Source organism: Neopsephotus bourkii, unplaced genomic scaffold, assembly GCF_033783945.1.
Source record: "Neopsephotus bourkii isolate Nb327-2 ecotype Australia unplaced genomic scaffold, CSIRO-AGI_Nbou_v1 NB_1652, whole genome shotgun sequence".
Classification (NCBI taxonomy): domain Eukaryota; kingdom Metazoa; phylum Chordata; class Aves; order Psittaciformes; family Psittacidae; genus Neopsephotus; species Neopsephotus bourkii.
This window is the reverse complement of record NW_026902126.1, coordinates 517,334-545,262: the sequence shown is the minus strand read 5'-3', so window position 1 is coordinate 545,262 and position 27,929 is coordinate 517,334. Positions and strand designations below refer to the sequence as shown.

The following is a 27,929-nucleotide window of genomic DNA, read 5'->3' as shown; positions in this document are numbered from 1 at the left end:
TCGGATTTATGCTTAATGGAAAACGAATTAGAAGCTGAAGTGTTCATTAAATGATTTTGAATTAATTTATTGATCTGAGGCTGGAGTGTTGGAAAACAGAGGAGGAAAAATGGCTGATGGCACTTGATCCCCAAACACAGGCTGCTCTTCTAGTGAAGAAACAAGGGGATCAGCAGCAGTTTTCCAGTGACCCTTCTGGTTTGAGGAGCTCATTGAGCTTCCTGGAGGGATAGAACTGTGAACCCATGGGACAGGTGGAAAAGCAAAAGGGGCTTCCTTGGCTTTGGCAGGCAGGTGATGAGAAGGATGCTATGGGATGCTCCATCACACAGTGATAAATCTCCCTCCTGAAGATGCTGCTGTCCAACAGGAGTGGTGGAGAAGATGGAGCCACCTTCTTCTTGAAGGTGTGAAGGGAAAGGCAAAAAGCAGATGGCAGGAGGGGATGCTCCACTGGGTGTAAGGAAATATCCCTTTGCAGTCCAGAGGGATCACCCCTGGGATGGGGACAGGAGCGGTGGTGGGATCTCCGTCCTTGGAGATGCTCACAGAGCTCACCTGGAGAAGGCCCTGAGCCTGGCTCAGGGAGGCTGAGCCCAGCTTTGAGCTGGTGCTTGGGCCAGATGGTCTCCAAGGTCCCTTCCGACCTCAATCTATGATTAACAGAAAGAACTCCAATACAAGCATGCTTTTACCCAGCTTGAGCCCGTCCTTACTGACCACAGCAGCAAGCAGGCGCACGTGGTGGCGAACCAGAGTGCAACCCATCAGTGCCCTCGTGCAGAAGTCACCCAAACAAGGTCAGTTTGAGCAGCAACGTTTTCTTCTTGCCAAGTACTTGTGGAAACCATAACAGGCATTTGCTGTTCCATGTGATGTTCTCTTTCCTCGCTGCTTTCTCAGGCTGAGCAGGCTGTGCCCTCTTTTGAGGTGCTCTCTGCCTGCTGGGCACTGGAATCAGTATCAGGGAAAGCTGGAAACTTGGCAGACTTGTGTGGCACAAAGCAAAGCTGCTGTTCCTTTTTAAAGGCTGAAAGCAAATACATCCCTGGAGCTGCCAGTCCATTAAACCCCGAGATAACAGAGGCTCTGGGTGCCTCTCTGCTGGCAGTCATCTGGCTCCCCATAGTTACTTGATAACGTGATGGCTGGCGCAGCAGGCACACATGGCTAAAAATAAGTGAGGGAGCTGTTCCTTGGGGCTCTGGTTTAATCTGGTTTGGGGGGGAAATGGTCCATGGTGCAGGCTCTGGAAATGATGCTGCTGTTAATGTAAAGCAGGATTTGCAGGACTGTGATGTGTAAATGGAGAGCGATTTGGCACGTGGTGTGTCTCACCGTGCAGCTCTTACTGGTGTTACTGGTCCTGTTCTTGGTGAGGTTCTTGTTTGGGGTTCCCTGCCCCAGGTTCAGTGCGATCCCTCTTGCTGTAGCATTGCTTGGAGCAGGTCAGCAGCACTCAGTATTGGTTTGTACTGGAAGCAGTGGGATGGGATTGCTGGGGGTGGCTGTGCCCATCGCTGCCCTGGATCAGGGAAAGGGCTGATTGAGGAGCTTGGCTGTTCCTGGAGGGTTTCTTTGCCCTAAAGGCTCCTGTGGGAGTGATTTGGGTGCCGATGGCTGAGCTCTGCTCCAGGCTGGCGCAAGCCAAGTCCCCCCAGTGCAGCACAGCATCTCCATCCACATCGCTGATTTACATCCCACTGTCTGCAGCACAGCCCCCCTGCACCATAACCCAATTATTAAAGTCAATTAATTCATTAACCCTGACCTGAGAAGCTTGCTTTCCCTCTTTTCTATCCCCTCTTCCCTTCCTGCAGGCAGGTTTGGACTTTGTTCGGGGGCAGCAGCAGCCGGGCTGTGGGCATCTCACACTCTTCCTCCACAGTGAACATTCCTGAGGGAAGGGGAAGCAGAACTACACTGATGCTGAGCTGCTGCTGTAAGTCCCAGGGCCGTGCCAGGAGCTATCCCATGGTGAGTGTCACTGTTGGGGTCAGGGGGATGTGGGGGTGCTGAAGGAGAAGCAGTGCTTCAGATTAAAGGATTTGCCAGCATCTAATGAAGCAAAAGCCTCCAGGCTTCCATAATTAACAAATTACCTCATCAGGACTCTCCCTAATTTGTCGCATATAAAGCTGCCCTATAATTAACCACGAGGACAGCTTTTAATTTGCCTGGCGGAATTGCCCATTCCACTGATACACGACTCATTTACACTGTGCGTGGTGGGAGTTTCTACAAGTGATGGGGATGAGTGAGCAGCACCAGGGCAGGGGCTGCTGGTTGGTGCCTGTGCTGTGCCCTCCCGCATCACCAGGGCTGGAGGACCACCAGGCTCTGCCAGGGCTTGGCTCACCCATCTGCTCACTGGGGCTGAGGACTCTTCCCACTTGTTCCCATAAATCCCATCAGCTGACCGTTTTCCATGGCTGGAAGATTAGTGAGCAGGATTAGGGGGTTTGCTGGGGTTGGGGTTGGGGTGCCCTGCATATGGATAAAGCGCTCAGGGATGGGATGCGCTTGGAAATGCTTTACTTCTCCCTTGGGAATTACAGCCCCATCATTCCTCCTTGAAGGCAGCTCCAATGTACCCGCGCCGCTCTGTGCTCTGTGGCAGCAATAAAAGCTGCTCACTGCGGTCCCTCAGCTCCCTGGCCAGGATTTCCTCCTCTCTGTGAAGGACCAGGGGATAAATCAGAGGTGAGATAAATCTGAATGTCCGACATGGACATGATCACGACCCCATGGGGTTGATTCCTCCCACAGCATCTTCCCAGCAGCATCAAGCTGGGGTACCCCAGCTTCCCATTTACCAACCTTTATTTCCACCCCTTCCCAAATTAAAAGGAGAGGGGGCTGTTATGTGGAGCCCTGCCTGAGTCTTCAATTGAGCTCTATTGATTTATAAGGTCTTTTCAATTACTGAACCCTTCTCAGCAGCAGTGTGTGGAGCAGCTCTACGTGAGCTTCATACTCCATCGGGCTGGGGACCTTCAGCAGCCGCTCCAGCCCCACCGCAGCACCAGTAATGGGCATTTCCTCTGCAGCAGTTCATAAATACAATTCAGGAATCCATTAGCACAAAAACTTGTCCTCGGTGAGGAAAAGACCGGAGGAAAATGGGAAGTGTGGGAGTTATGGAAGGAATAGATGAAACAATTTGAATTTGGGAGAAGCAATCTGAAATCTTATTACATTTTCTTCTGTTCTTTTACTGTGTGGGCATGGTTGGGTGACTCTGAGGGATCAAAACAATACATGGTCAAGAAGTGACCTTCCCTCATTGCTGGGAACAGGCTGTCCCTGCTGCCTCCTGCCTCTTGGATGGGAGCTGCCAGCCCCAAAAGGCTCTGAAATCCCCCCAAAACCAGAGCATCCACACCTGATCATTTCACTTCCTCTTCCTAGCAAGCACTGGAGCATTAATAACCTTTTAGTGTAAAATTACAGCATTTAAGAAGTTTCATTATGTCTCTATGTCACGGGACATAAAGCAGAGGCAAACCTAATTAAAACAGTGAGGATTATGATGCTGCTCCCTCCAGCAGGGCCTGGGGAAGGTGATTGATCCCTCCAGCTTTGCAAGGCATCCGAATCACTTAGCTCAGCTCTTTTCCCACCAAAGCTGCTTGGATCTATAGGGAAGGAGCCCGGCTCAGCCCCTGCCCTGGCTGCAGGGAAGCCGGGAGGGAGGGAAGTGATGCTCATGGTGGGTTTATTTGTTAGGGTCCATCCATGGGAGAGGGAAACCATCACCTCCATAAGGACAGGGCAGGACAGGATGGTTCTGGGGCTATCAAAGGAGAATCTGAGAAAGCCCCAGGCTGCAAATACCAAAGTTCCTGCCTGCTCAGCAGAGGTGGTTTCTTCCATCACTGTGGATGTGGCAGGGGGACGGTCCCCAGCCCAGCTCCTGCTCTGCAGCATCGCTGCTGCTGACTCTGCTTCCCCCATCCCAGGGCCTGTTATTTCCAAGTACCTTTGTGGTGCTTTGATGTGGCCTCTTTCTAAAACCCCAGCAGCCATTTGAGAGCCAGAACAGACATCCCTGGGCCACCATCCCCAGGCCTGGAGCTCATTAGCACAACCACTTGCTCATCCCCACATCCCTTGTTTCTCCATAATTGTTCCAGGCACTTATACCCTGTGGCTGATAGTGATGCTGTGGGGCTGGTACCCTCACCCCTGCCCATGATGCCAGGAGATGAGGATGAAGCCACCCCAAATTCACCTGCTCCAGCTGAAGTTTGAGGCCCTCCTTCACTTGGTGCTGCAGAGAGGGTGCTTTTGGGATGGGGAATATTTCTCCCATCACCCATAAGAAATAAAGAGCAGCTTTGCAAGGAGAACCACTGGGAGATAGTCCCAGCCTGTGCTGAGGGTGTTACTGCGTGGGGTGAGCGGCTGATAAGCCCTGTGCTCTGTAGGCAGTGGTGTCTTGGTGAGGTGCCCAAGGGCACTGGTGGGACTGGCACTGGTGTGGTAATGCTGCGTGGCCAGAGTCGGTCCTGAGGGCACCCAGCGCTGGATCCCAGGTGGGTGTTTGGTTTCTGAACTCTTTTCTCTGTGGGAGGAGCTGTGCTGGGTTCTGCATTGCCTGCAATGGCTTTTTCATTTATAGGTATGTAATAGAACCACAGAATCCCAGCCTGGTTTGGGTTGGAAGGGACCTTAAAGCTCATCCAGCTCATCCAGGGACCCCTTCCACTGGAGCAGCTTGCTCCAAGCCCCTGTGTCCAACCTGGCCTTGAGCACTGCCAGGGATGGGGCAGCCACAGCTTCTCTGGGCACCCTGTGCCAGCGCCTTACAGGGAAGAGCTTCTGCCTAAGAGCTCAAAAAGAGACAGGGGAGGATGGGGGGATCCCAAACCCCAGCAATTTATCCCGGTGGCTGCTTTAACTTGCAGGCAATAGCGAGAAGGCAGCAGCAATCCCAACATCACCCCCCTGCACCTGCACTTTGGTGCTGCTGGCGCCCGATGCAGGAAGAAATTGGGGTGAAAAGCCTAGGAAACGGCACTTCCCTATGGCAGGGGCTGCAGGAGGTGCTGCTGGAGCTGCTCATCCCTTCGGCATCGCTGCTGGACTGCCTGTGCCAGGGGTATTCCCGCTCAAGGGGGATGCTTTATGATGAATTCATCTCTGTCAAACGGAAGCGGTGACTTTGATGCCACTTTGACTGCAGGACTCCCGGCGGGCAAACATTAATTGCAGCACACTCTTAAATAGGAACAAAAAGTGACAGGGCTGAATTACTTCCCTCAGGTCCCCAGATGCCAAGTCATAAATCACCCGCTGCAGTTTATAGAGACTTTATGTGTCTTGGGCCAGGCAGGATCAAATTTTTCTGAAGAATAATGACACGTTAATAATAGCCTGCCACAGACAGAAAATTAGCAGAGGGATTTTTTTGCTTCTATTAAAGTCAAAACTGCATGCGTTTGCCTTCGGATCAGTCTCTTACATGGAGAGGAACCGCTCGTGGGGCTGGAGGGAATGATGCTGAGCTCTTTCCAGCGAGGGACTGTGAGCCCAGAGTGTCACCAGTGTGGCTGGGAACTGGTCCATCCGTTAGCTCATTGATAAACTCGCCAGTATCTGAGCAAGCCATTAATTTATTGAGTGTTTCGTGTGACAGCCCCTTGTCAGCACAGCACATGGATGTGTATTCAGCCTGGCAGCAGCACACGCTCTCCATGGCACAGCATGGGCAGGGAGCTGTGCTGGTGGTGTTTCAAATCATCACCCTGAGCCAGAGTGGTGTAAATGGGCATGTGGGATGCAGGGAAGGTGGTTCTGGAACTGCTTGTGCTGCTCTGTGCTGCCTGCTGCAGACACATGGATTGGATGGGTGGTGTTGGGTCAGGCTTGAAGCTGTCAGAATGGGTAGATAGATAGATAGATAGATAGATGATAGATAGGTAGATAGATATATGATAGATAGATAAATATAGATATAGATAGATAGATGATAATAGGTTGATAGATGATTAATAGATAGATAGATAGATAGATAGATAGATAGATAGATAGATAGATAGATAGATAGATAGATAGATGGATAGGCAATGCTGGGTTCGTGGCCAGAAGGGTGATTCTAACGGGGTTCAGAGTGGTCCAGAGGGACAAATGATGTTGGAGATGTCTCAACAGAGGGACAAGATGGATGGGTGATGCTGAAGTGCTCCAGTCAGAAGACACTGACAGCCAGAGCCACCAAAGGTAACAGTGGCCACGTTGCCTCTTCCTCACCTTAACTCTCCTTAGTAATAGATGATGGATCTACTTCTAGGCCATGGTTTCATCTGGATGGAGTTGACTCCGCACCGGCAAACGGCTCCCGGTGCTTTGAAGCTCCGAGCTGGGCAAGTCAGGGATTTACAGGCAAGGGGCTCTGCTCCCCCCAACTCCCACCCGGGTTAGATTAGGCCGTCTGTGAGGAAACGTAATTGATTCTTTAGGTTAAATCCTTCTCATCTGCGCAGACAAGCCGGAGCATTAATTCTGTATAATGTGACACAGAACATTTGCGTGCAGCTCCGCGCTGCGGCTTCCCCTCCCTGGATTCCCTCCTGGGCTCTCATTTGTTTTCTTTCCAAGGCAAATTCCAGCTCTGGCTTCCACCAACACCGCTAATGAATTCCTTTTGATAGCTCCTAACCTTTATTCTTCCTTTTAAATAATCCTCATCTATAATTCCCATCATAACGGGTGCATTTGGGGATCAGGGATCTGTGCATTGCACTGGTTCCGGCGCAGGACTGCATCCAGCCCAGGGCTGAGATTTGGACATCAGGATGCTCGAGCCACATCTGGCTGCGGGAGTAAGATGTAGTGGACCCCGTCGAGGGCACAGGTACCCCACAGGCTCATTGAGTGGCTCTCTCATTGCTCCAGAAATAGCCCCATGGCTGGCATGGGCTCAGGAATAAAGCATATTTTGATGTTATTTTTAACAGGGGGGGAAGCAGAGCCCTGGGGACCTGCACTGAGGCCACTACCCCCTGGCCAAAATGAGGCCGAAAATGGCATTGGTTGCTTGGAGCTGGAGGGACCTGGCAGGGATGCTGAGCCTTCCCGCATGGAAGCAGCGGCCCTGCTGCTTCCCAGCATGGTACCCATCACCAGCTGCTGCTGGTGGGCACTGGGGAGGTCTGTGAGCACCAGCCAAAACACTTGTCCCTGCAAAGCCTTGCTCCATGAATCCCTTATTGTGTTCCCCAACAGGGAATTGCAAGGAAAGCTGGTTTTGTTTATTAAGATCATCAAGAGAAAAGCAGGATTTCTTAGTGGTGTTTGGGAAGTTGAAGCCCATTGCTGTTGTGAAGACAAACCCAGGTGGTTACTTAGGGAATTGGGTATATCCCAAGGGGTTCATCAGCCACACTGAGGGTTCTATTTGGTGTGAGATCACAGGAATACTCACCTCTGCCTGTATCCTATATCCTGCATGTGGGACATTATGTAGGTACAACCTGAGGAGTTTTTAGGGTGATGCTGAAGTGTAGCACAAAAGATGAGCCCTAATTAAACTTATGCTGTTTCATAGCTAACACAAGCCATTAAAGACCTGTCAGCATCATCCATCTTCATGGTGGGATGCTCAGCATCCCCACCCAGAGCCCTGGCAGGCTGCATTTAACCCCTCTCCATCCTAAATTCCTTTAGGACCAGGGGCTGGTGGCCACTGAGCCCCTAAATGCAGTGATTGAGGAGCTCAGGAGCAGGCAGTGATGCTGACACCGAGCTCTTGCTGGTGTCCAGAGGAGGCAGCCGAGCTCTGCACCATCACAAGTGCCGGAGTCTTCCTGTTTTCCAGACCCAGAGCTCTGTGGTTGGGTGTTTTCCTGGTTGAGATGCAGACACAAGCAGTCCTGACCTGCAGTGGTTTCCCACAGGAGATGTCCCGGTAACAAACCCCACTTTAAGTGGGAGACAAGGAAACAGAGGGCACATTTCCCACAGGGGGACGTGATCCCTGTGGAAAACCCTCGGTTCTGGCAAAATGAATGATTTGGGAACAATCTGGGGGTACATGGGGTGCAGGGTGGGGAGGAACTGCGCTGACAGCAGAAGCGGTAGGGCCACAAGCCCAGTTTAAGGATGCAGAGCATCCTGCCGTGTACCAGCTTGCTTTGCCCATAGCAAGCCTTTGCCTCCTGCCTCTGCTGACAGCTGGGGGATAAAACCCCTTCAAATCACATAAATAGCATGAAATGAAGGTGCAGCCTACTTGGGAATCCAGCCTTCTCGCTCTCACATTCCCAAACCACCTCCAGGAAGGGAAAAGCAAGGAGTTTGCTGTGCGAAGAGCCCTGGGGAAACCCATTTGTGAGTGCGAATCCCAACGGATTCGGCTCCGTCGCTGAATATCCCTGGCAAAGAGCTCCTCGGTGCTTTTCCCCAGATTTATGGGCACGTCCCAAGGTGAAAAATGTGATTTTAAATCCACCATTAATCTTGTGCAGCAGAACACATGGAGAGGATCCTGCGGGAATTCAGATGAATCGGTGGAGGCGGTAGGAGCGGAGACGTAACTCGCTCAGATGTTGCTTTAATCCCTTCCTCTGCCTCATTCCATGGTCCTCACCACATCCATACAGCTGGAGGATGGGATGAAGGGCTCGCAGGACCTGCTGGCACTGCTCTTTCCTTGGTGGGAAGGGAAATAACCTCATTTTCCCCTTTATTAGTAAACTCCATCCAGAACCGGGCCCGTTCCTGGCTCAGGGATTTTCTTTTGCTGGGAGGGATTTAAATCACGGAGCTGCTTAATTTCCCTCATGCCATAGAAATAAAGGAATCTGGAGAGGGAATTAAAGGAACCGCTGTGACTGCCCCATCCCTGGCAGTGCACATTTCACATGAACCGGATGGGTTTGTCCTCCCCAACCAGGGGCTGGTTGAAGGCAAATCCCCCCTCCCCAGCTCAGCTGCAGCCATTAGGGAGCAATTGAGCCTCTGGTACCCTCGGGAATTGATCCCTGGAAAACCCCAGCCTGTGCTGATTAACCCTGCAGCACCCTATAAGAAGGGGAGGGGCTCTCTCCAGTGCTGTTTGGTCGCTGTGATGGAGTTTGGCTGGAGGCTGGTGCTCAGCTGGGACATCACCAGGGATGCTCTGGTGAGGGCTCACACTGGTTGTGCTGGGGCTGTGGCCACTGCTGTTCCTCACAGGTTTGGGGGCTGGATGCCGTTTGGAGATGCTCAATTGGACTCCCGGTAGGAGAGACCCTTCCTGAAATGCCCTTCATGGAGCAAAGGGGTAATGGAGCTGGGTTGAAGGTTTTGGCCCTGAGCTTTATGGAGCTACTGTGAGGGCCCTCAGCATCCTTGAGGCTGTGACCACAGGAGCTTTACTGGGGCAGATGCTGCTGGTGGTTCCTTATCATGGACCTGCCTTCCAGGTATGTGGGATCCCTGTACTGGGAGGGGACTGCAGAGATCAGGGAAACTGTTGCACATTTGAGCCGGGAATAATGGGATGGTCCCCAGGTATCATCCTCAGGGTCCAAGTTTGTTTTCCAGCTCCTCTCCAAAGGGCCTTGGCACTGCTTGTGATGGGGGCTGGTTTTGGAGCATTGGAATAGCAATGCTGCAGGGATGGGGCAAAAGCAGGTTATAGGGAATGCCATCTCCTGCTTCTCATCTCAGCTGCAGTGTCCTTTAGCTCCCACTGAAGCTTATTGAGTGCTCCGAGCCCCTAGTGATGAAGCTCTGCATGCAGGAGCCTGGTGCTGTTCCTCGCCTTCCCTTTTGCAGTGGGAATTGTTATTCCCCATGGGTTTTACTGCTCCAGATGCTATCTTTTCTGGTGGAAAGCTGTAGGAAACTCTTGCTCTCACCCCCTCCCATGTGGCTCTGGGCAGAGGCAGGGCCTCCCATGGGAAAGGCGTGAAGCGGGTGGATGGTTCCTGCTGGATAAGCAGCATCTGCTCATCCCAAGCTGTCCTTGCTGCCTTGGGGACCAAAAGTGGTTCCTGCTGAGGGGAGGCAGGCCCTGGAGTGCCACTGGATCCAAGCACCAGTGCTCCCTGTGCCCCAAAGGGACCCCCCAAGGGCTCAGCTGGGATTGGATGCCAAGAGCCACCCCTGTCATAGATCCCCAGTGGGTGACACCCTCTCTGTCACCTGTGGAAGGGCTCCAAGACAAGGAGCAAGTGACTTGATGAGGATGTCCTGGGCTGGGGTTTCCCATAAAACAAAGTGTTGGTGCCCAGCAGTCCCTCATCCCCCCTCCTGGAGCTGTCAGGGGCCTGTGACAGCTCCTGCACTGATTGAAACCATCACTAAATCACCCAGCTTGGGCATGTCCATCACTTCCCAGGCTTGAGCTATCGCCCTGCCCTGTGGATGGAGCGTTGGCAACCACTTTCATAATCCCTGCTGTGCAAAGGGTGTTTTCCAGGTGCTACAGGGTGAGAAGGGGGGATGCTGGAGCCGTATCCCAGCCCATGGGTGGGTGATGCTCTCCTCCATGTCCTACTTGTGTTTCTGAGAACCTGACAGTGCTCTGCAGAGGGAGCACAGCCTGCGTTAAAAATGCTGCAGCGCTGGAGTCAAATGGAGGTGGGGAATGTGCTGGGAATGCTGTGGGCAGTGGTACCAGGAGGGATGCTCTGTGTGCGAGCCTTGCTGCCTGCCACTGATTTAGGGATGCCCTGGCCCTGTCCTGCCTGTCCCAGTGGTGGGATGCAGTGGGATATGGTGCCTCCATCAACCAGCAGCATCACTTGAGCCCTGGGACCACAGTGGCTGTCAGCAGCATCCTCCCAGCTCAGGCAGGGCTGTGTGGAGCCCTGCTGGGTTCTTGTGCCCTGCTGCTATTTATAAGCCCTGCGTTGCACAAGGCTGGGACTGTTTTCATTGTGATTGTATCAAACCAGTGAGCAGTCTATCCAACATCCTGTATGTGGGCTTCCCATTTGGGCCATGAGTTCTCGTTTCCACTCGGATCATGAGGCAGAGATGGGATATGGAGCTGGTTACAGCAGTGAAGCCAAGAGCAGGAGGGATTAGCTCCCCACAGCCTGCCCGTGGGAAACATAACCCCATGGTTACATGGGGAGACAAAGCTAGCCCTGAAGCAGGGCCGGGTTTGGGGCTGGGATGCGCTATGTCCTCACAGCTGAGCCCAGCTCCTTTTCCAGCCATTCCATGTGGTTTTTCCCCCGCAGCCCTGCCCAGGGCGAGGGAAAGCGCTGCTGGATGACGGAGAGAACTCCCCTGGAGAGGGAAAAGCTTCATGCAATTCCTTCCACATTAAGTGTGACATCTGCTTCGGGATGACTCAGGCGGGTTCCCACCACCCATACAGGAGAGCAGGGCGAGAACCCAGGCCTGCTGGGCTTGGTCCTTCCACCCTGGCTCTGCAGGGAGGTGGTTGGGGGTTACAATAAGCCTCAATCACCCAGTTTCTGTTACAGCTGAGTTTAGAGCTCTAATTGCTGTGCTCGGTGTGGGTGGCTCCGTGCCTGTCAGGGATGCGATGGATGCTGCAGCTCTGCTGGTCCTGCCAGCCCCATGCACGGAGCTGATCCCAACGGGTGCTGCTGCAGTGTTTATGCCTGGGAAAGGGGGTGTTTGTCCTCCTGGAGCCACTGCTGTGTGTGGGCGATGCTGAGCCCCTCAGAGGGAAACCCCAAGCCGCAGCGCAGGGATGCGCTGCTTTATCCCGAGTCAGCGTGGTTTTAATGGGATAACGCCTGTGGGCAGGATCCTGCGTCCTGCCTGGCCTGGGGGAGTGGTGGCAGGTGCCTGGGAAAGGACTTGGTGTGGGGCAATGTGTGATGGACTGATCCTGCCCCTTGGTGCTATCTGTCACCGCAGCAGAGCATCGCTGTGATTGCGCCCCAAGGCCAGCCCTTGGCAAGGAGCATCCATGACTGAGCATCCCCACTTCCCACACACCATGGGGTGGCTTGGGGGGGGCTGACTCCCAGCTCACTGCCTCTACCATCCATGGGATGCAGGCAGTGGTGCTGCCTGGGCTGTGCATCTCTTGAGGCCTCATTCAGGAGCTGGGCTGCAGACGCACTGTTTGTATCCCAGCACAGTAAGGGCGATAGCATTAATTCATGGTTATTCCCCTCCCCTTGCTGGCTGGGCCTGCAGGATGCTTTGTGGCTGCATTTACGGCCCCTCGAGGATAATCAATTAATCCTAATTAATTACCCTTGATGTTGGCACATCCTTCTGCAGGGGAGATGGGATGAACTGGCTGGTGGCAAACCCAGGGCAGCACCGGTGCTGCTTGAAGCAGTGCTGGGGTGTCCTGATGGGGCAAATCCTGCTCCTTCCCCAGGCAGCATCACCCCAAAACTTCTTTAGTGCTTCACAGGCGATGCCTTCACCCCCATCCCTGTGCTGGCTCTTACCCCAGCTGGGTTAAACATGGGCCGGGGCTGTTGTGGCTGAGGAGTGTGGAGGTTGTGCAGGGAGGGAGGGGGTTTTCTCAATGCCACATCAAGCATGGGGTTATCCAAACCTCCTGCTCCATGTGGGCTCCTGGTCCGGGTCTCCTCCCTGTTTGGGGCCAGGTTCCCCCTGACCCCCATCATCCTACACAGGGAACCTGGTGCCTCTCTCACCCCCCCGATCCCCCTCCCCAGAGGCTTTATTACCGTGTGCGGATGGGATCAGGGGGTGCTGGCGCTGCTGTGCGGGCCGGGGGTGCCGCTGGAAGCAGCTGCTGCATCCTGGTGCTAATGAAAGCCACCGGGAAAAGCGGCCCCGAGCAGCAGCAGCAGCGGCGGCGGCGGCGTTTGGGAGCCAGATCTGACGAAGGGAAGTGACTCAACGGCTTGGAAGGAGTTGGGGGCGGCGGTGGTGGTGGGGGAGCAGCGGAGGACAAGGCTTGACCCGCGGTGGGGACAGCCCAGCGGGGTGGTGGCAGCCACCTGCCCCCCGTTGGGGCTCCCTGGCTGGGACCGGCATCGCTCCGCAGCCCTCGGTGCTCCCGTATCCCTCGCTCGGGTGCTGAGCTCCTGGCTTGGAGGGGGGGAACGGGACAGGAAAGGAGGCCCCTTGGGAAGCAGCTTCCTCTCGCTGGGCCGTGGCCAGCGTTCCCAGCTCCCAGTGTCACACCCTCTCCCAGCTGTTGCTGCCGGAGCATCGTGCTGCCAAGACAGCGATGGATGCTCCGTGACTCCTTCCCCTCCCCGAGCCCTTAAAGCCGGCGGGGAGCGAGCGGTGCTGCGCCTGCAGCAGGGGCCAGACGGAGCCTTCAGCCTTCAGCTCCTCTTCCTCACCAGCCGCAGGGTGACCCTGGCACCATCCACCCCGACACGGAGCGTGGCACTGCACGAGGTATTGGGAAAGGTCACTGGGATGCTCAAGGTACCGGGGGGATTGGGGTGTGCTGGTGCGGGAGAGGATGGGATGGGTCCCAGCCCACCAGGACCGTGTTTCTCATGGGTTTTGGGGGTGAACTGCATTTATTACCAATGGGGGGACGCTTTGCCCGCAGCACATTGGGGTGCAAAGTGCATCCCACTGGGGACCCGCTGTGTGCCACCAGCATGACACACTGCATCACTGGCTCCTGCTCCATCCCAGGGTCCTGGGAGTGGGATGTCACCGTGCTGGTCACGAGCCTCCCGCATTGGCACATCCCAGAGCGGTGCAGACGTCTGTGCTTTTGGTGTCTGTTCTCCTTTCCCCGCGCTGGACCCGTCGAGCATCAGCACATTTCCTCCTGATTCAGCCATGGGAGATGTCGCAACCCGGAGTTGTGCAAAGAGCAGCAATTCCTCTTTCAGCTCCTGTGGGAGCTCGGCCACATGCAACCGGGGTTGAGGTCCCCACCTGCACCGGGCATGGTGGTGGCTGCAGATGGCATCGCTCCTCAATGGGCATCCCTCCTCAATGGGTATCGTTCCTCAATGGGTATTGCCACGGTCCCCACTTTGGTGGCAGCCTCCTGGTTGCAGCCACCAGCTCTGAGGGAATAGGGATTTCTCCCTTGTGGGTGAAGCTGGGAGGCACAGAACACACTGATGGTGATGGGGCTCGGATTGAATGTGATGCTCCTGGTGCAGGTGCATGGTGATGGATTTGGGTCCGGTCACTGCACGTACCTGTATTTTTATTGTCTGTCTCCCTTTGGATGGGTTTCTCTGGCTCAGAACAGAGGTTTGTGGCCATCCAGGCTCAGTCCTTGCTGGATCACCATAGGCACCATGCACACTGCAGGCAACCACTACTTGCAGGCACAGCACTGAGGCCAGGCTGGTGCTTGGTGCTGTCCCTATGCAAACCAAGATGGGCTGATTCATGTGGAAACCTGCTTCTGGATCCAGATCCACCTTAGTTCATAGGGCCTGGCTGGATGAATAGCTGGGAACAGGCAGGATCAGGCCAATGTGACGAAGGGGAGAGCATCCCCTTCTGCCATGCACCCCAGGGGTGGCTTTGGGTTACCCTTCTTCCTGTGTGTTTGATCTAGGAGCAGCCCAAGTGATGGGGCAGGGATGCGGGGCAGCCTGGGGTGGAGATGCCCCATCCCATATCACAGAGCACCCTTTGTCAATGAGACCAAGGGATGCTCCAACCCTGCTTGTGAGATCCCATGGGACTCCTGGGCCGGTGCAGGGGCCGTGGTGGATGGGACGCAGCACAGAGGCAGCCGGTTGCCTCATCCCCTTTCTGTGTCCAGCTGAACCATGCAAAAAGGCTCCTTTCCCCATGTCCCCACATCCTGCCACAGAGCATCGCTTCCCCTTCCCGAGCGCTGCCCATCTCTGTGCTGAGCCCATAAACCAGCTGCTTGTGTTGGTTTATGCCTCATCCTCCCGTCAGCAATACGTGTGTTGTGTCCTTCTCGGGATGGGAAAGCTCAGCAACATCCCAAGGAGCTTCCATTGGGATGCTGCAGCTGTGTAACCCTGGGGTTGTTTGTGTTCTAGCCCTAAGGAGGTGATAGAAGAAGCAGAGATGTGCTCCAAATCCCAAGCTCAGGTAAATACCTTTAGATGTTTAGGTCTATACATGAATTTATGGAGTTTTATGTGTTTGGGAGGGGGGATTTGGCTGCAGGATGGAAATCACTGCTTTTCCCAAAGGATTTGCAATCACTTGAGGGTTTTTGCTGCCCTGTTGTTATAAAGTGGGTTTGGGTTTGGCACAAGGGGGGGTGGTGGCCTCCAGGGTCCCAATGCGCGCCAATAGCCCCCCCTCATCCTCACCCCAAATCCCTGTTTTCACCTATTTTCCATCCAACCCCCATCTCTTCCAGGGATGAGCTTTGCAGCCCTCGCTAATGGGATCTCCCCCAGTGTTTTTCCATGTGGGAAAGGAACCGGGTGTGAATTTGAAAGGGGGGTGGTGGTGAATGCCCTCATAGCATCCCCTTAGTTAGGGACAAGGAGAACAGGGGGGCTTTTCTTTGCTGTGCTGATCAGCATGCAGCTGGGCGAGCAGCACGCAGCTGCGAGTGGAGGATGCTCCTAAGGATGCAGGGTGGCTTTCTCACATGATTGAGGGGCTGAGATTTGCTTGTCCCCCATCCTTGGCAGCAGAAGGCAAAGAACTATTTCCTTTTTCCATGGTTTCCTTCCTCTTTTGTATCCTCAGAATCCGGAGCTGGTTGAGGGCAGCCCCGCAGGTGGGACATTCTGCATCTCTCTCTTGTGCTGGCTTTGGCCCTAAGCTGTGGTAAATCCCAGGTCATATTTAGGGATGTCCTCACAGGGCTGGTGTGACGGAATGGGGAGAATGCTCTGGAATAGGGAGTTTTATTGGGCTTTTTATTGCCTGCAAAGTGCCAGCAGAGCCTGGGATTAATAACAACCCAGCTATAAAAATATATATAAAAAGAAGACAAGAAGAGGATATGAAAGAACTTTCATTATTTCAGATGCAGCTTGGGTCATTTTAAGCAGCACCAAAACACAAACTGCTCCTTTTTAAAGGGAATCTTTGCTTGTGTAGGTGAAAATGTCCAATATTGCCCAAAATGTCCAATACTGCCTGGAAAAGAGAAGGATCCAGGGAGACCTTAGAGCAGCTCCAGTGTCTTAAGGGGCTACAGGAAACCTGGAAAGGGGCTTTGGACAAGGGCCTGTAGGGACAGGACAAGGGAACAGCTTTAACCTGCCAGAGGGGAGACTGAGATGAGCTCTTAGGCAGAAGCTCTTCCCTGTGAGGGTGATGGGATACTGGAATGGGTTGAATGGGGATGCTGTGGCTGCCCCATCCCTGGCAGTGCTCAAGGCCAGGTTGGACACAGGGGCTTGGAGCAAGCTGCTCCAGTGGAAGGTGCCCCTGGATGAGCTGGATGGGCTTTAAGGTCCCTTCCAACCCATTCCATGGTTCTGTGACTTTCCTCTTTACTCCTCAGGCCTTCCCAGGAACAGGAAGGACGGGAGTAAAGGGCCAGGATTTTACCAATGGGGTTGCTCTTAGCACCCCAGGCAATTTGTGTCAGGGAAAGGCAGGCTCCTTCACCCGGGGAAAAGCCTTGCATGCCCTGTGCTTTGGGGCTGAACACCAGGTTCTGGCTGGATTTGAGTGTTGTCTCCATCAGGGTGACCCCAAACTAGGGAACAGTGTGTGAAGACCCATCCCATCCCATCCCATTCCCTCCCATCCCATCCCATCCCATCCCATCCCATCCCGACCCATCCTGCCCTGCGCAGCCTGGCAGGCTCTGCCCAGACAAACACTGACTCATGCTGTTATTCTGTCCCACCCTGGGCACAGCCAGAGTTTTTAAAGCTGCCTTTTCCAGCTATTCCCATTCCCCCCCCCGTTCACATGGGCTGGGAACGGAGCCTTAGCTGGTATGCAGGGAGCAGCCAGTGGTGCCGAAAGTGGATGGGAATGGGGGTCTTGAAAGAGCAAGGAGCTGAGTGCTGCTCCATGGAAGTGAAGCTGGGATGCATCTGAATGCCATGGAAACAGGTAGGGCTTGGGTTTCCCCAGCACCCTGCCTCAGTTTCCCCTATGGGAACTGGCTTTGCTCCTTCCCTTTGCCGTGGGGGTCCCCTGCTGCTGGTGACTTAGGAGATGCCAGCCTGAATCCTTGTTGTCAGGAGCCCATGTGCTCGGTGTTAGGTTGATGTGGATGCTCAGCATGCTGCTGCTGCCTCTCCCTTTGCATCCCACATCCCTGTCCCCTTTGTATCCAGCTGGAACTGGACAGGGGTCCAGGGATGGGTGGCAGGGCTGGGAATGTGTCTGGGAAGCAGGTTTTGGGCAGGCCAGGGGTCTGGGGTTTGCTGTGGTGTGGTCTGAGCTCTCTTGTGATGGGCATGCGGCTGGTGGCTGATTCACACCAAGGGCTGGGGCTCCATCCCCTGGGCATCCTTGTAGGGATGCTGCGCAGCATCTCTCCCTGCGGGAGCTGTTGCCATGGCAACTGCTGTTTAAAATAAGGGTGAATTGGAACTGGGTACCCAGAGATGCTTTCCTGTTCCCTTGTTTTCTTGCTCCCCTGAGTGCTGGCAATCAATCCCTCATGCAGGACTGGAAGCTGCCACTGCAGGGCTGGATGCTGGATCCTGGTGGGGATGTCCCTCCAGTGCAACCCTATGGTGGAAAAATGGGGTGCCAGAGGGATGGATGGGGCATGCTCCCACTGACGGCAATGGGAGCTGCTGTGCTCAGGATCCATCCCACAGGGTTGGACTCAAGCTTGACCAGAGCACCAAGTTCCCATGGGACTGGGCCCAGTGTCTGCTGTGGGGGGAATCCAGGGGTGCAGAGCTCAGAGGGGACCGGTGCTGCAGGTCCAGGGGGACATCGAGATGCTGCTTCTCCCCGTGCCCTTCCCAAAGCTCCCCAGATAAGCAACCACATGTTTCCCCCAAACATCTGCCTGCAATTCCCATCTCCGGGATCGGGGCTGCGTGGGCAGCCCGGCTGCTCCCACGTGTGCCGGAGGAAGCGGGTTTGGGGTTTGGGACCTCGAACTGCTGCTGGGAAGGAGGGGGAACGCTCCACTGGGACAAAGGCAGAGCAGCTGCAGGGGCTGGCAGGGATTGCAGAGCCCACCCTGTCCATCCGCCTGCTCCCCAGGGGTATGTCCTGGCTCTGCACATCCTTGGCACCCTGTGGGTGCTCCGAGGTGGGATAAACACTAACCCAAGGGTACCCCTGGTTTCCCCAGTGCAGGAGGAGTGCTGGTGGGGCCCTGTGCACAAGCATAGGCTGGTCCCAGCCCAATTGCAGAGCATCATATGGCTACAAGCATGATGCACTTGGACAGCTCAGGCAGGATCTTGAGTGCTCAAAAGCAGGTCTGCTCATTTGATTTGATTTCATTGGATTACTTCCCTCCCCTGCAACCTGTATCAGTGCTTCAATAAAAGCATTGCCCGCAGGCACAGGGGAGGCAGAAGGCAGGAAGCCTGCTTGTGCTTGGTGCAGGCAGCACCCACTGCCCGGGTGCTGAGCATCTCCTGTCCTCCTCGGACGCAGCCGCATCCCGCTGTGCGGATCCGGCCGTTTCCCTGCAGCCCCGGTCACATCCGTCCCCCCGCCCGTCTGTGCTGGCCACGGAAGAGCTTTCGCCCAGAAAAGCTGGATTTGAACATTTTCTGCTGTTCTCTCCGTTTCCTGTTGCCTTCCCAAGAACAACAATTCCTGACCTCATCCTCCCCCGGTGATGCTGGCGATGCGCGAGCCGCCCGTCGGGAATCCCACCCCGGCGCCCACGGCCCGGGCTCAGCCTTCCCTGGGTACCAAGACAAATACAGCTGCGGGGATGGCGGGGCCGGCTGCACCAGAGGCTATTTTGGGTAGATCCTGTGCTCGTGTTTGCTGAGGTAGGAGGACAGAGATGAATGGGCCCAATGGAGAGCAAGTGGTTTTGGCTCGAGCCGGGTATTTGCAACCCAGAGCGGAGCATTGGAACACTCTGACGAGTGTGGCTTTGGCTTTGATGCCAGACTCTGGGATTTTTCTGCAGTGAGAAATGGGAGGTTTCACGCAGTCATCCCGCTTGGGGTTTGGGAGGGGTTAGGGAGGCAGGTGGGGATTTGCTGGATGATTTTCCAATGGGTCTGGGCTTCAGATCCTGGTGCCCAGAGACATCCTGGGAGGTTCATGGTGGGTTTGGCAGCTCTCTGCCTGCTGCCGTGGGGATTGTGGTGGCTCCACATGAGCCCTGGAAACCGACCCATAATCTGCCAAACCCCAGGGGGAAACAGAGCCCTGGTGCTGCTGTTCAATCTGGCATCCTCGTCCTGAGTGGGGACCAGCGCCAACCTTGGTAGGGGTTGGGGGGGTTCCTTTTACCCCACTTACCCTGTCTGTCTGCCTTAAGAAGTGCAGCAAACATGGGGTCTGTCTGGCTGCATGGTGGCGAGGGGCAGGGGTCCATCCCCCAGGTCCCTTGCTCACCCATGGGGGCAATGACAGGGTGGTGGCATTCCTTGGGAGCTTCTTCCCTTAGGAAGAGCAAACCCACACAGAGGAACATCCCTGTCTCTGGATAAGGGTGGTGGGGTGGGATGCTACAGGGTGGGATGCACGGAGGGCTCTGGGCTCCCCACCTGCAACTTTGCCTTTGAAAAAGGTGATGACAAGAAACCTGCTGGTCCATGAGGGCAGTGGTGGGAATGGCTCATTACCCAGGAACAGGAACAGTCAGCGCTGTAGGAGCCAGTTCTGCTGATACTTCACCGGATCATCAACTTTAATTCATCCCTTTGACAAGCAAGGTCTTGCTGGGTCAGGGCCTACTCCCAGCTCGGGCTCATCCATAGGCTTTGCACTAAAACCTTATTTATCCTGGCCACTTCTCTCTGGGAGCACAGGAAAGGGGGAGGCCGTGGGGCTGTGATTTAAGCCCCTGGCTGGAGGGAGCGGTGGGAGCAGCAGCAATGGCAGGAAGGAACAGGAGGAAAAGCCCAGGGAGAAAACAATAGGTTCCAGCAATCACCATGGGGAGCTCGGAGCAGGGCTGTGGGGAGGGTGATGCTCGGGGGGACCTTTGAGTCCTGAAAGCAGGAGGGTCCAGCCTGGATGGGCAGAGCCATGTTCCCCCCTGCAAGGACTAGATTGGGTGCGATGCCCTGTGCTGGGGCTTTGCTATTTGGCTTTGGTGGCTCTTGGCATTAACCCACTGTCACTGTTCACAGGGGAGTGGTTGAACCCATTTAACGCAGGGCTCTAAGTGCCTGGTGGAGGCTGGATCCAGACCATGGCAAACGACACTGCTGGTTGTTGCAATTAACATTTTAAAGCAGGCTGGGAACTGATTTAATCAGGGAAATAACAGTGGGAGAGCCCGGGCACCTCACTCCTATTTATGGCTTTCATTATTTGTTATAACATTACCATGGGCTTGATTGCAGGGTTCTTTGCATGTGCGTCCTGATGCTGGTTTGCATTGGATGTTGGTGCTGAGTGCACGGTACAGGATTGCTGTGCTGGGTTATCCCAAGGAGGCTGCACAGGGTTAAATCACAGAGTGGCAAAGTCCGTTTCCTCCCTTAACCCCACATCCCAGGGCGAATGGCCTTTTATTTAATCTCAGCTTTAATGTTACGGCTCGGTCCCTAAACCTGCGTGGAGGGAGCTGCCAGCCTGCTGTGGGACACTGCCTATCCCCAGATCCCACCAGGAATCTGCTGCACTGGAGAGGAGAGGTGAGAGGATGTGACCCCAGTTCCATGGTGGCATCAGTGGGGAGCTGCCTGATGGGTTTTCAGTCCAGTCTGGGGTGCTCAGGAGAAAGGAAGAGCAGAGCCATAATCCTTTGCGGACTGGAAGGGCTCAGAGCTGTTAATGGGCTGTTAATCGGTAGCATCCTCGTTTTAACCCTGGAAGTAGGCGGGTAAGAGGCGTTTTCTGCAGGATGAGGCTACAGCCACATCCTGGAGGACACAAGGGGCTGAATCACGTCCTGCAGCTCAGGGCGCTGATGGCTCTTGGTTGATAGGTGGAAACCCAGTGAAGAGCCACAGCAGCATCTTCTTCCATGGCCAGAGACAGGGTTCCCATGGGATTCCCTGTACATGCATGCTCCATTCCCTGTCTCCAGCACCTATCCTGTGACTGTGCTTGCTGTGATTAACACCATGTGTTTGCTCAGCAGAAACACAGAGGAGCATCGCCAGGACTGAGCAGGCTGTGATTTGTGTCCTGATAATGGCCCTTTCCAATCTGTCCAACTACTTGGATGATGTTGATAACTACAGTGATTACCCAGATTACACCTATGAGGAGACGACCAACAGTGTGTGGACAGACCCATCCCACGACCCAAAGGACATTGCAAGGATCCTCTCTGTCATCATCTACAGCGTGTCCTGCGTGTTGGGCATCCTGGGGAACGGCCTTGTCATTGCCATCATAACTCTGAAGATGAAGAAGTCGGTCAATGCCATCTGGTTCCTCAACCTGGCTGTTGCCGACTTCCTCTTCAACATCTTCCTGCCCATAAACATTGCTTACACCGCCATGAGGTACAACTGGATCTTCGGGACAGTCATGTGCAAGCTGAACTCCTTCCTCCTCATCCTCAACATGTACACCAGTGTCCTTCTGCTCACCACCATCAGCTTCGATCGCTACGTGTCAGTGGTTTTTCCTGTCTGGTCTCAAAACCATCGGTCGACCAACTTAGCCTATTTAGTTTGCTTGATCATCTGGACCATCGGCATCATTATGAGCTGCCCATCTCTTGTCTTCCGAGACACTGCACAAGCCCGGAACTCCGTGATCTGTTTCAGCAACTTTTCCCTCTCCAGGAATAAGTCTTACCAAGCCCTGGCCCTGATGAGGCACCGAACCGTGAACATCACCAGGTTCCTCGCCGGGTACATCCTCCCCATCACCATCATCACGTTCTGCTACATTGCCATCGCCTTCAACCTGCGCCGGAACCGCCTCGCCAAGTCCAAAAAGCCCTTCAAGATCATCATCACCATTATAGTCACCTTCTTCCTTTGCTGGAGCCCCTACCACCTCCTGAACCTCCTGGAAACAGAGCCCGACGTGGTCCCGCGCTCCGTGTTCGAGATCAGCATCCCCATAACCACAGCGCTCGCTGCCTCCAATAGCTGCATGAATCCCGTCCTCTATGTCTTCATGGGCCAGGACTTCAAGAAGTTTAAGGTCACCATCCTTTCCAGGCTGGTGAATGCCCTCAGCGAGGAGACAGGACACTCCAGCATCGTGCACAGGAGCTTCTCCAAGATGTCCTCAATGACTGAGAAAGAAACAACAGTCCTCTAAACTCAACCTCTGCTGTTGCCCATGCTCATCACTGTGATGGTGGCCCCCCTTGCAATGGCCCCTTGTTTGGGACAAGCACGGTCCAGCGCTGTCCTGTAGTGTATTCTTTGACTGGTCTTGCTGCCCGGGGGCTGGCAGGGGTCGGAACTGCCCCTTTATGTACATGGGGCAGATACAACTGCCCTTCATCTTCCATGGCAATTGCAAAGATCATTGCACCAAACTACTAAGAGAACATTTCAGGGCATTCCTGCCTAATCTATGCATTGCCTGGCCTGGCAAAGGCATTCCTGCCACTTCCAGAGACATTCCTAATGGGAGATTGGGCAGAGGATGTGGCGGCTGGGTGGGAACCCACCATGGATGATATTTGTTATGGCAAAATGTGACACTCTCCCTATGTCCTATGTATGCATATAACTACTTACGTTGAAGCCCTAAAGTATATTGGTACTATCACAGTGGTTTTAGCTGTGTTGTGAGCACTTCGTACCCAGAGAGACCCTGGGAAGTGCCTTCAGAGGAGGGATTTGAATATCCCAACCAGGAAATCCTCCATGTCTTCTAAGTGATGCAGACCGCAGGCCTGGCTCCACTGCTGGCTGCTCCCTGGTGTGATCAGTCAGTCCTATGGGATGAGTTTGTCCTTCCGACCAGGCAGCAAGCCCATCTCTGCTGCTGCACACAGACCTCTGTGGTGAGGAATGGACCGAGCCACTGTCTCCATCCAATTTCATGCACAGTTAGCTTGGGAGCTCCTGCACCATTTGGCCTTCTTGACCATGACACCGGTGTCACGCTTATTGATGTGCTGGTTTCTCTGTGTCACCCACAGCCCTTCATTCCCAGGAAAGCAAGGAATGACCGAGTGCTCCCCCTGCGTTGGGTGCAGGAGCAGAGCCCATCCCTGGAGCCAGGTTTGGCACCAGGGACATCTCAGGGTGTTCCTGAGTGTCCCAGCCCAAGCGATGCTTTGTGCAGGGGCTGGCACGGGGGCAGTTGAGAGCTGGTCACAAATGCTGAGCTATTTATTGATGGCTTATTTAAAAGCTGTAGAAAACAGCTTTTTGAAAGCTATTTGGAAATACAAATTGAAGCGAAGAAGCAAAAGGCACTGAGCTATTTGCAGGCTCCCATCAGCAGCTCATGCCAGACGCTGGTACAAACCCAATCACAAAGCCCCAGTAATTGAGCTGCAGCCCTGAGCTGCGGGAATGCCGTGGATAATAGTGGATGCTGCAGCAGGAGCTGGATTTGAGGCAGATTATCAGGCATCCCATCCACCCCCTGCACTGCCTCATGCATCTGCCTTGATCTGCATCACCTCATTAGCATCAATGTGATGGGGAGAGGGGAGCACCTGCACCACATGAAGCTGTTGCTCCTCTCCCATTACACTGCAGCATCCCTGGGACAGGGATATGATGGACCCACCATGTTCGGCTGCAGTTTTGGTGCTGCTGATGGTGTGTGCTCGGACGTGTTTGTCCTCAGTGATGGAGGGTGCTGAGAAGTGGGGTGCAGGAGGGGTGGAGGGGTTTATCCTGAAAACAAAGGCTGTCCAGCTTGAGCCCAGGAAGGGAATACAGCAGGGGATGGGGATTATAAGGGAAATGAATGGCAGATTGGTGATGCTGCCTCTTGAGTGCTGCTGTCTATAACATGGCACAGCTGCAGGGCACCCACCTGCAGGCATTTCCATGTCTCCTAGGGCTGGGGACTATTGGGATGAGCAGTGTTGCTGCTTCCCCAGGGAGCAATGCCCAATCCCTGGGCTACACCACAGTGCTGAGCTGCCTGCAGGGACCATCCAGGTTTTCCCACAAAACCTGTGCCCGATCCCTACCCTTGGAAGATGCTGTGACCGAGGAGGCCACAGGGGAAGAAGGAGCTGATGGTGGGAAGAGGTTCTCCTCACCAGGCAGCCCATGTCCCTCGAGGATGCAGTGTCATTCTATTGCCCTTTGGTCCTGGTTTGGGATGCTCCTCACTAACTTCCATGGCTGGAATTGGCAAGCCCATCTATTATTGCTGCAAACAGCTTTCAAACAAGAGAGTGACGGCTCGCTGTATAACCTTGGGTTAAATCATCATTACACTGACAGCTTGGGAGACCTAATATTTGAGTTTGCCTTTGTAGCTGTTTGCCTATTTAATAAAACCCCTGTTTTACATACAAATACACCCGTATGCTCTCAAGCTCATTGCATGGAGCAGGAAGGATCCCAGGGCTTTTCAGTAAGCATTCGCTTCCTAGTGTATATTCCTGATCCCTGGCGCTGAATTTGGGATTGCAGGAAGGCAGGCAGGAGGAGAAGGGCACAGGGATGCGTGGCTGAGGCTTTACAGCTGAGATGGGAGTGTGATGCTCTAAGCCTCTCCTATGGAAGATCTAAAGATGCTCCTTGTGGGTTTCCCCCTGTAAGTTGTCCCTAAAGAGGTCAAATGGCTCTTCAGGGTGGGGAAAATGTGCTTGGGACCTGCCTTCATCTCCCCATCACCTCCTGCAATCCATAACCCCCCCATAGACCCACTCTGTACTCTTGTACTTATACTTTCCCCTTGTTCAATGGGGCAGCAGGAGGGGGTCAAATCCTTCACCCCCACCCCAATATGCATCCAAACACGCTGGTACAAGCAGCACGTTGCTGCTCCATCCCTTCCACTGCTGGTTCGCCCCATCCCAGCATGAGGGATGAGGATGGGGAAGAGAAGGGAGAACCCCCCCAAGTTTAGGTGTTGAACCTCGTAACCTGCCAAGCACTGAGCGAGCCCCCCCCCGGGGGATGTCACTGATTCCTGTTCCCGTGTCACCCATCAAGGCAGGCAGAACAGATCAAACAGGGAGCATTAAAAATGCAGGGATACAAAGCAGAAACAGGACAGAAATACTCATCACCCAGCTCCAGCAGAGCCTCGCAGTGCACATGGGCCTCCTCAGACAGGTTTGGCTTTCCCTTTGGCATAGAGGCAAAGAAATGCAGCTCGATATTGCCCCAATGCCTTTGATATTGCCTAAACAGTGCCAGAGCCGCTGCCACAGCCCCGGCATCGCGTGGGGATGGTGAAGATTCACCAGTGGCAGCTATTTTGTTCCTTTAGGGGAGGGAACATCGGCTGCAGTCCCCTATGGCGATGGGAAGCTCTGGGATATCAAATGATGAGTCCTTGGAGGTGTCCCGCTGATTCGCCATCCCCCTGGTCTTGCAGGCACGGATGCATTCAGCTGGGTGATGTCCTTAGCTATGAATTAATGCCGTCCCCTTGATTAATGCTGGTGGAGGGTCAATGACTCCAGGGTGATGGGCAAAAGCTGTAATTAGCATCCAGGGAAGGGGCTCAGTTGGGGCTGTGGGTCCAGGGCCGGGTGGCACAAACCAGGCTTGCTCCATGCCAGCACAGCAGCAACCAATCCCCCCCTGATCTGCAGCTCCTTTTGGGCCAGGAGATGGAGAAGTGGGTAACTGGGTTTAGCATCTAAGGCTCAAGAGGTGAGTGGGATGCGGAGCCATCTGCGTGAGACCTGCGGTTAAGGGGTCATGATTTGAGGGTAGGGCAGGGATGGAGGGGAAAGAAGAGCAGGTTTCAGAGCTGGGACACTGACCCCAATGCCAAACACCCACATCTAGAGCTCCAAATCTTATCCCAGGACCTCAAATTCCATCCCAGGACCCCCATCTCCATCCCTAGAACTGCATCCCACTCCTGCCTCCCTGTAATTCCCCACCACTTCCAGGGCCCCAGAACCTGGGGCTGGGTCTCATTTCACACATGCAGTTGTGGAAATGACTCCCGAATACACCAAACCCATCTCTGTGGAACACATTACTGTCCTTAATGACTGCTCTTTTTCTATTAGCTGTCACAGCCCTGAGATAAAGCTGTGCTTCCCTTCCCCGATAAATCACTGCCTTTATTTGGGATTGGAATTAGAAATAAAAGGGATAAACACGTTGCTCTTCCCCTTTCCCGGGTGCCAGGCGGGTTGGAGCCGTGGTTAAATTATCTCCATTCCATTCAGGCAGATTGTCAACTGCAAATTTGATGGGAAATAGGAAAGCTGATAAATAAACATGCCTCTTTCGTCAGGCATGAATATTGCTGCTGCTCAGATTTATAACTCGCATCTCCCCTCTGTTACAGAGCCTTTGTGGAAGTGCTGGCGCAGCTTCTTCCATTGTGCCGCTGAGGTGGGTACTTCCTGCTCATTTAAACAGCAGCAAGAGCGTTGTGTGGGGTTTAATTCAGGAGGAAGGGAGCCCCATGCCTCTGACCTGAGCCCCAGCATCATTTGCATCGCTAGGGTCATTGATCCAAACCCCCTGAATCCAGCCCAAAGGGGCATTCATTGCCTTTTGCTAGCCTGAGCTGCTCTTTAGCATCATCTCCTCCAGCATCATCTCCACCAGGGCCCGCTGAGCACAAAACCACATGGAATTGGGGGAAAAGCAGGGAATTTTGGTGCAGACGCTGTTGCTACGGCAACGCAGGGAAACCCATCCAGCCCAGGAGGGAGGATGCTGGATGATGCAGTCTCTGCCGATGCAGGACCAGGGAGGGAGGAAAACATTCCCCGGGATGAGACACTGCAGAAAATAGATGGGTCTGAGTGCAGGAAGATGGGAAGCGGGATCAGGGTCACCCCCAGCTCCATGCTGAGGCTGTGTGAGCTTCCTGCATGACCCAGGGATGCTCAGGCCTTGCTGGGGCTGAGACAAGCATTAAGATTCGCTGCTTTTAGAACCCATGATGGACTCACTGGGTGCTGCCTGCCCTGCCTGCACATGGCAGTGCTTCCGATGAGCCAGGCTAATGGCATTACAGAGGCAGGCTATTAAATGTCAAGAGCTCTGCATGTGAAAATGATGTGGAAAGGATGGTTGGCTTCTCTTACTGGGGTGGGAGATCAGTTTTATTACTGCATGCCAGTCCCATGTGGTAAAAATATAGCCTGGAATGTAGTAAGTAAATAGAAGATAAACCATCACCCTTCAGCTCCTGCTTGCAGCAGCCACTGCATTAGCAGGGATGGAGGCAGAGACACGGTACCCTCCCCATGTGGGGTGCATGTGTCTGTGTGTGCAGCCAGATGTGCAGCACACACTTAGAGGGAGGGAACGATTTCCAACCCGTCCGTGTCATTGCAAATTAAAACCAGAATAAAGACTTGTGGAGAAATAAAGGCATTAGGGTTCAGGAAGCCTTAAAGCCACAGTGAGGGGATAAACACGAGAGGTGAGGTGATGGTGCTGGTGCTCAGGGAGCTGCCTCGGCCCTTTTGCTCCCCACTCTGAAGGGGTTTGTGGAGGTGATGCTCTTGGGCTGTGCAGATGTGGGGTGCACCCCCCAACACATCTCCCCTTCCAAAGCCATAGCCTGAGCATCTGAAGGGGGTCTATACAGGTGCCAGAGAGCTTAACTGGCAGAGATTAGAGATGATAGAGATTAATTGGCTTTGGGGGTTTCATTCCTGCAGGGGCAGACGGGAACACTGCCCCTTCCTCAGCTGATGCCCATCAGAACAAATCACTCCCAGCAAGCATCTTGATTGCTGCAAACCCAGGGCTATAAAAACCCCAGGGATTTCTCCAATTCCACATAGGAAAAGATCAGCCAAGAGAAAAGGAATTAACAGCACCGAGCCTGCTCTTGCTCTGGCGCTCAGGAAGGATGGGAGGCAATGGGAGCAAAGCCAGCCGTAAATCTCCCCGCTCCCACCATGCACCCCCATAAACCTGTCT

At 54.2% G+C, this 27,929-nt stretch overlaps 2 protein-coding genes across 2 annotated transcripts; both read left to right on the top strand.

Annotated features, from left to right (window-relative positions):
- Nucleotides 1–21,047: 21,047 nt before the first annotated feature.
- Nucleotides 21,048–22,652, top strand: CMKLR1 (chemerin chemokine-like receptor 1). The gene has a single exon (XM_061374680.1). The coding sequence runs from the start codon at nt 21,100–21,102 to the stop codon at nt 22,186–22,188; it is 1,089 nt and encodes a 362-aa protein (XP_061230664.1). The 5' UTR covers nt 21,048–21,099; the 3' UTR covers nt 22,189–22,652.
- Nucleotides 22,653–22,759: 107 nt separating this feature from the next.
- Nucleotides 22,760–24,678, top strand: LOC133223727 (uncharacterized). The gene is made up of 2 exons (XM_061374681.1): nt 22,760–23,105; nt 23,900–24,678. The coding sequence occupies exons 1-2, from the start codon at nt 22,760–22,762 to the stop codon at nt 24,469–24,471; spliced, it is 918 nt and encodes a 305-aa protein (XP_061230665.1). The 3' UTR covers nt 24,472–24,678.
- Nucleotides 24,679–27,929: the final 3,251 nt, after the last annotated feature.

Coding starts and splice junctions, on each gene's coding strand:
- CMKLR1 (XM_061374680.1), top strand. CDS start 21,100: ATGGCCCTTTCCAATCTGTCCAACTACTTGGATGATGTTGATAACTAC.
- LOC133223727 (XM_061374681.1), top strand. CDS start 22,760: ATGCAGACCGCAGGCCTGGCTCCACTGCTGGCTGCTCCCTGGTGTGAT. Junction 23,106..23,899: donor GAGCCCATCCCTGGAGCCAG/GTTTGGCACCAG, acceptor CATGTCTCCTAG/GGCTGGGGACTATTGGGATG.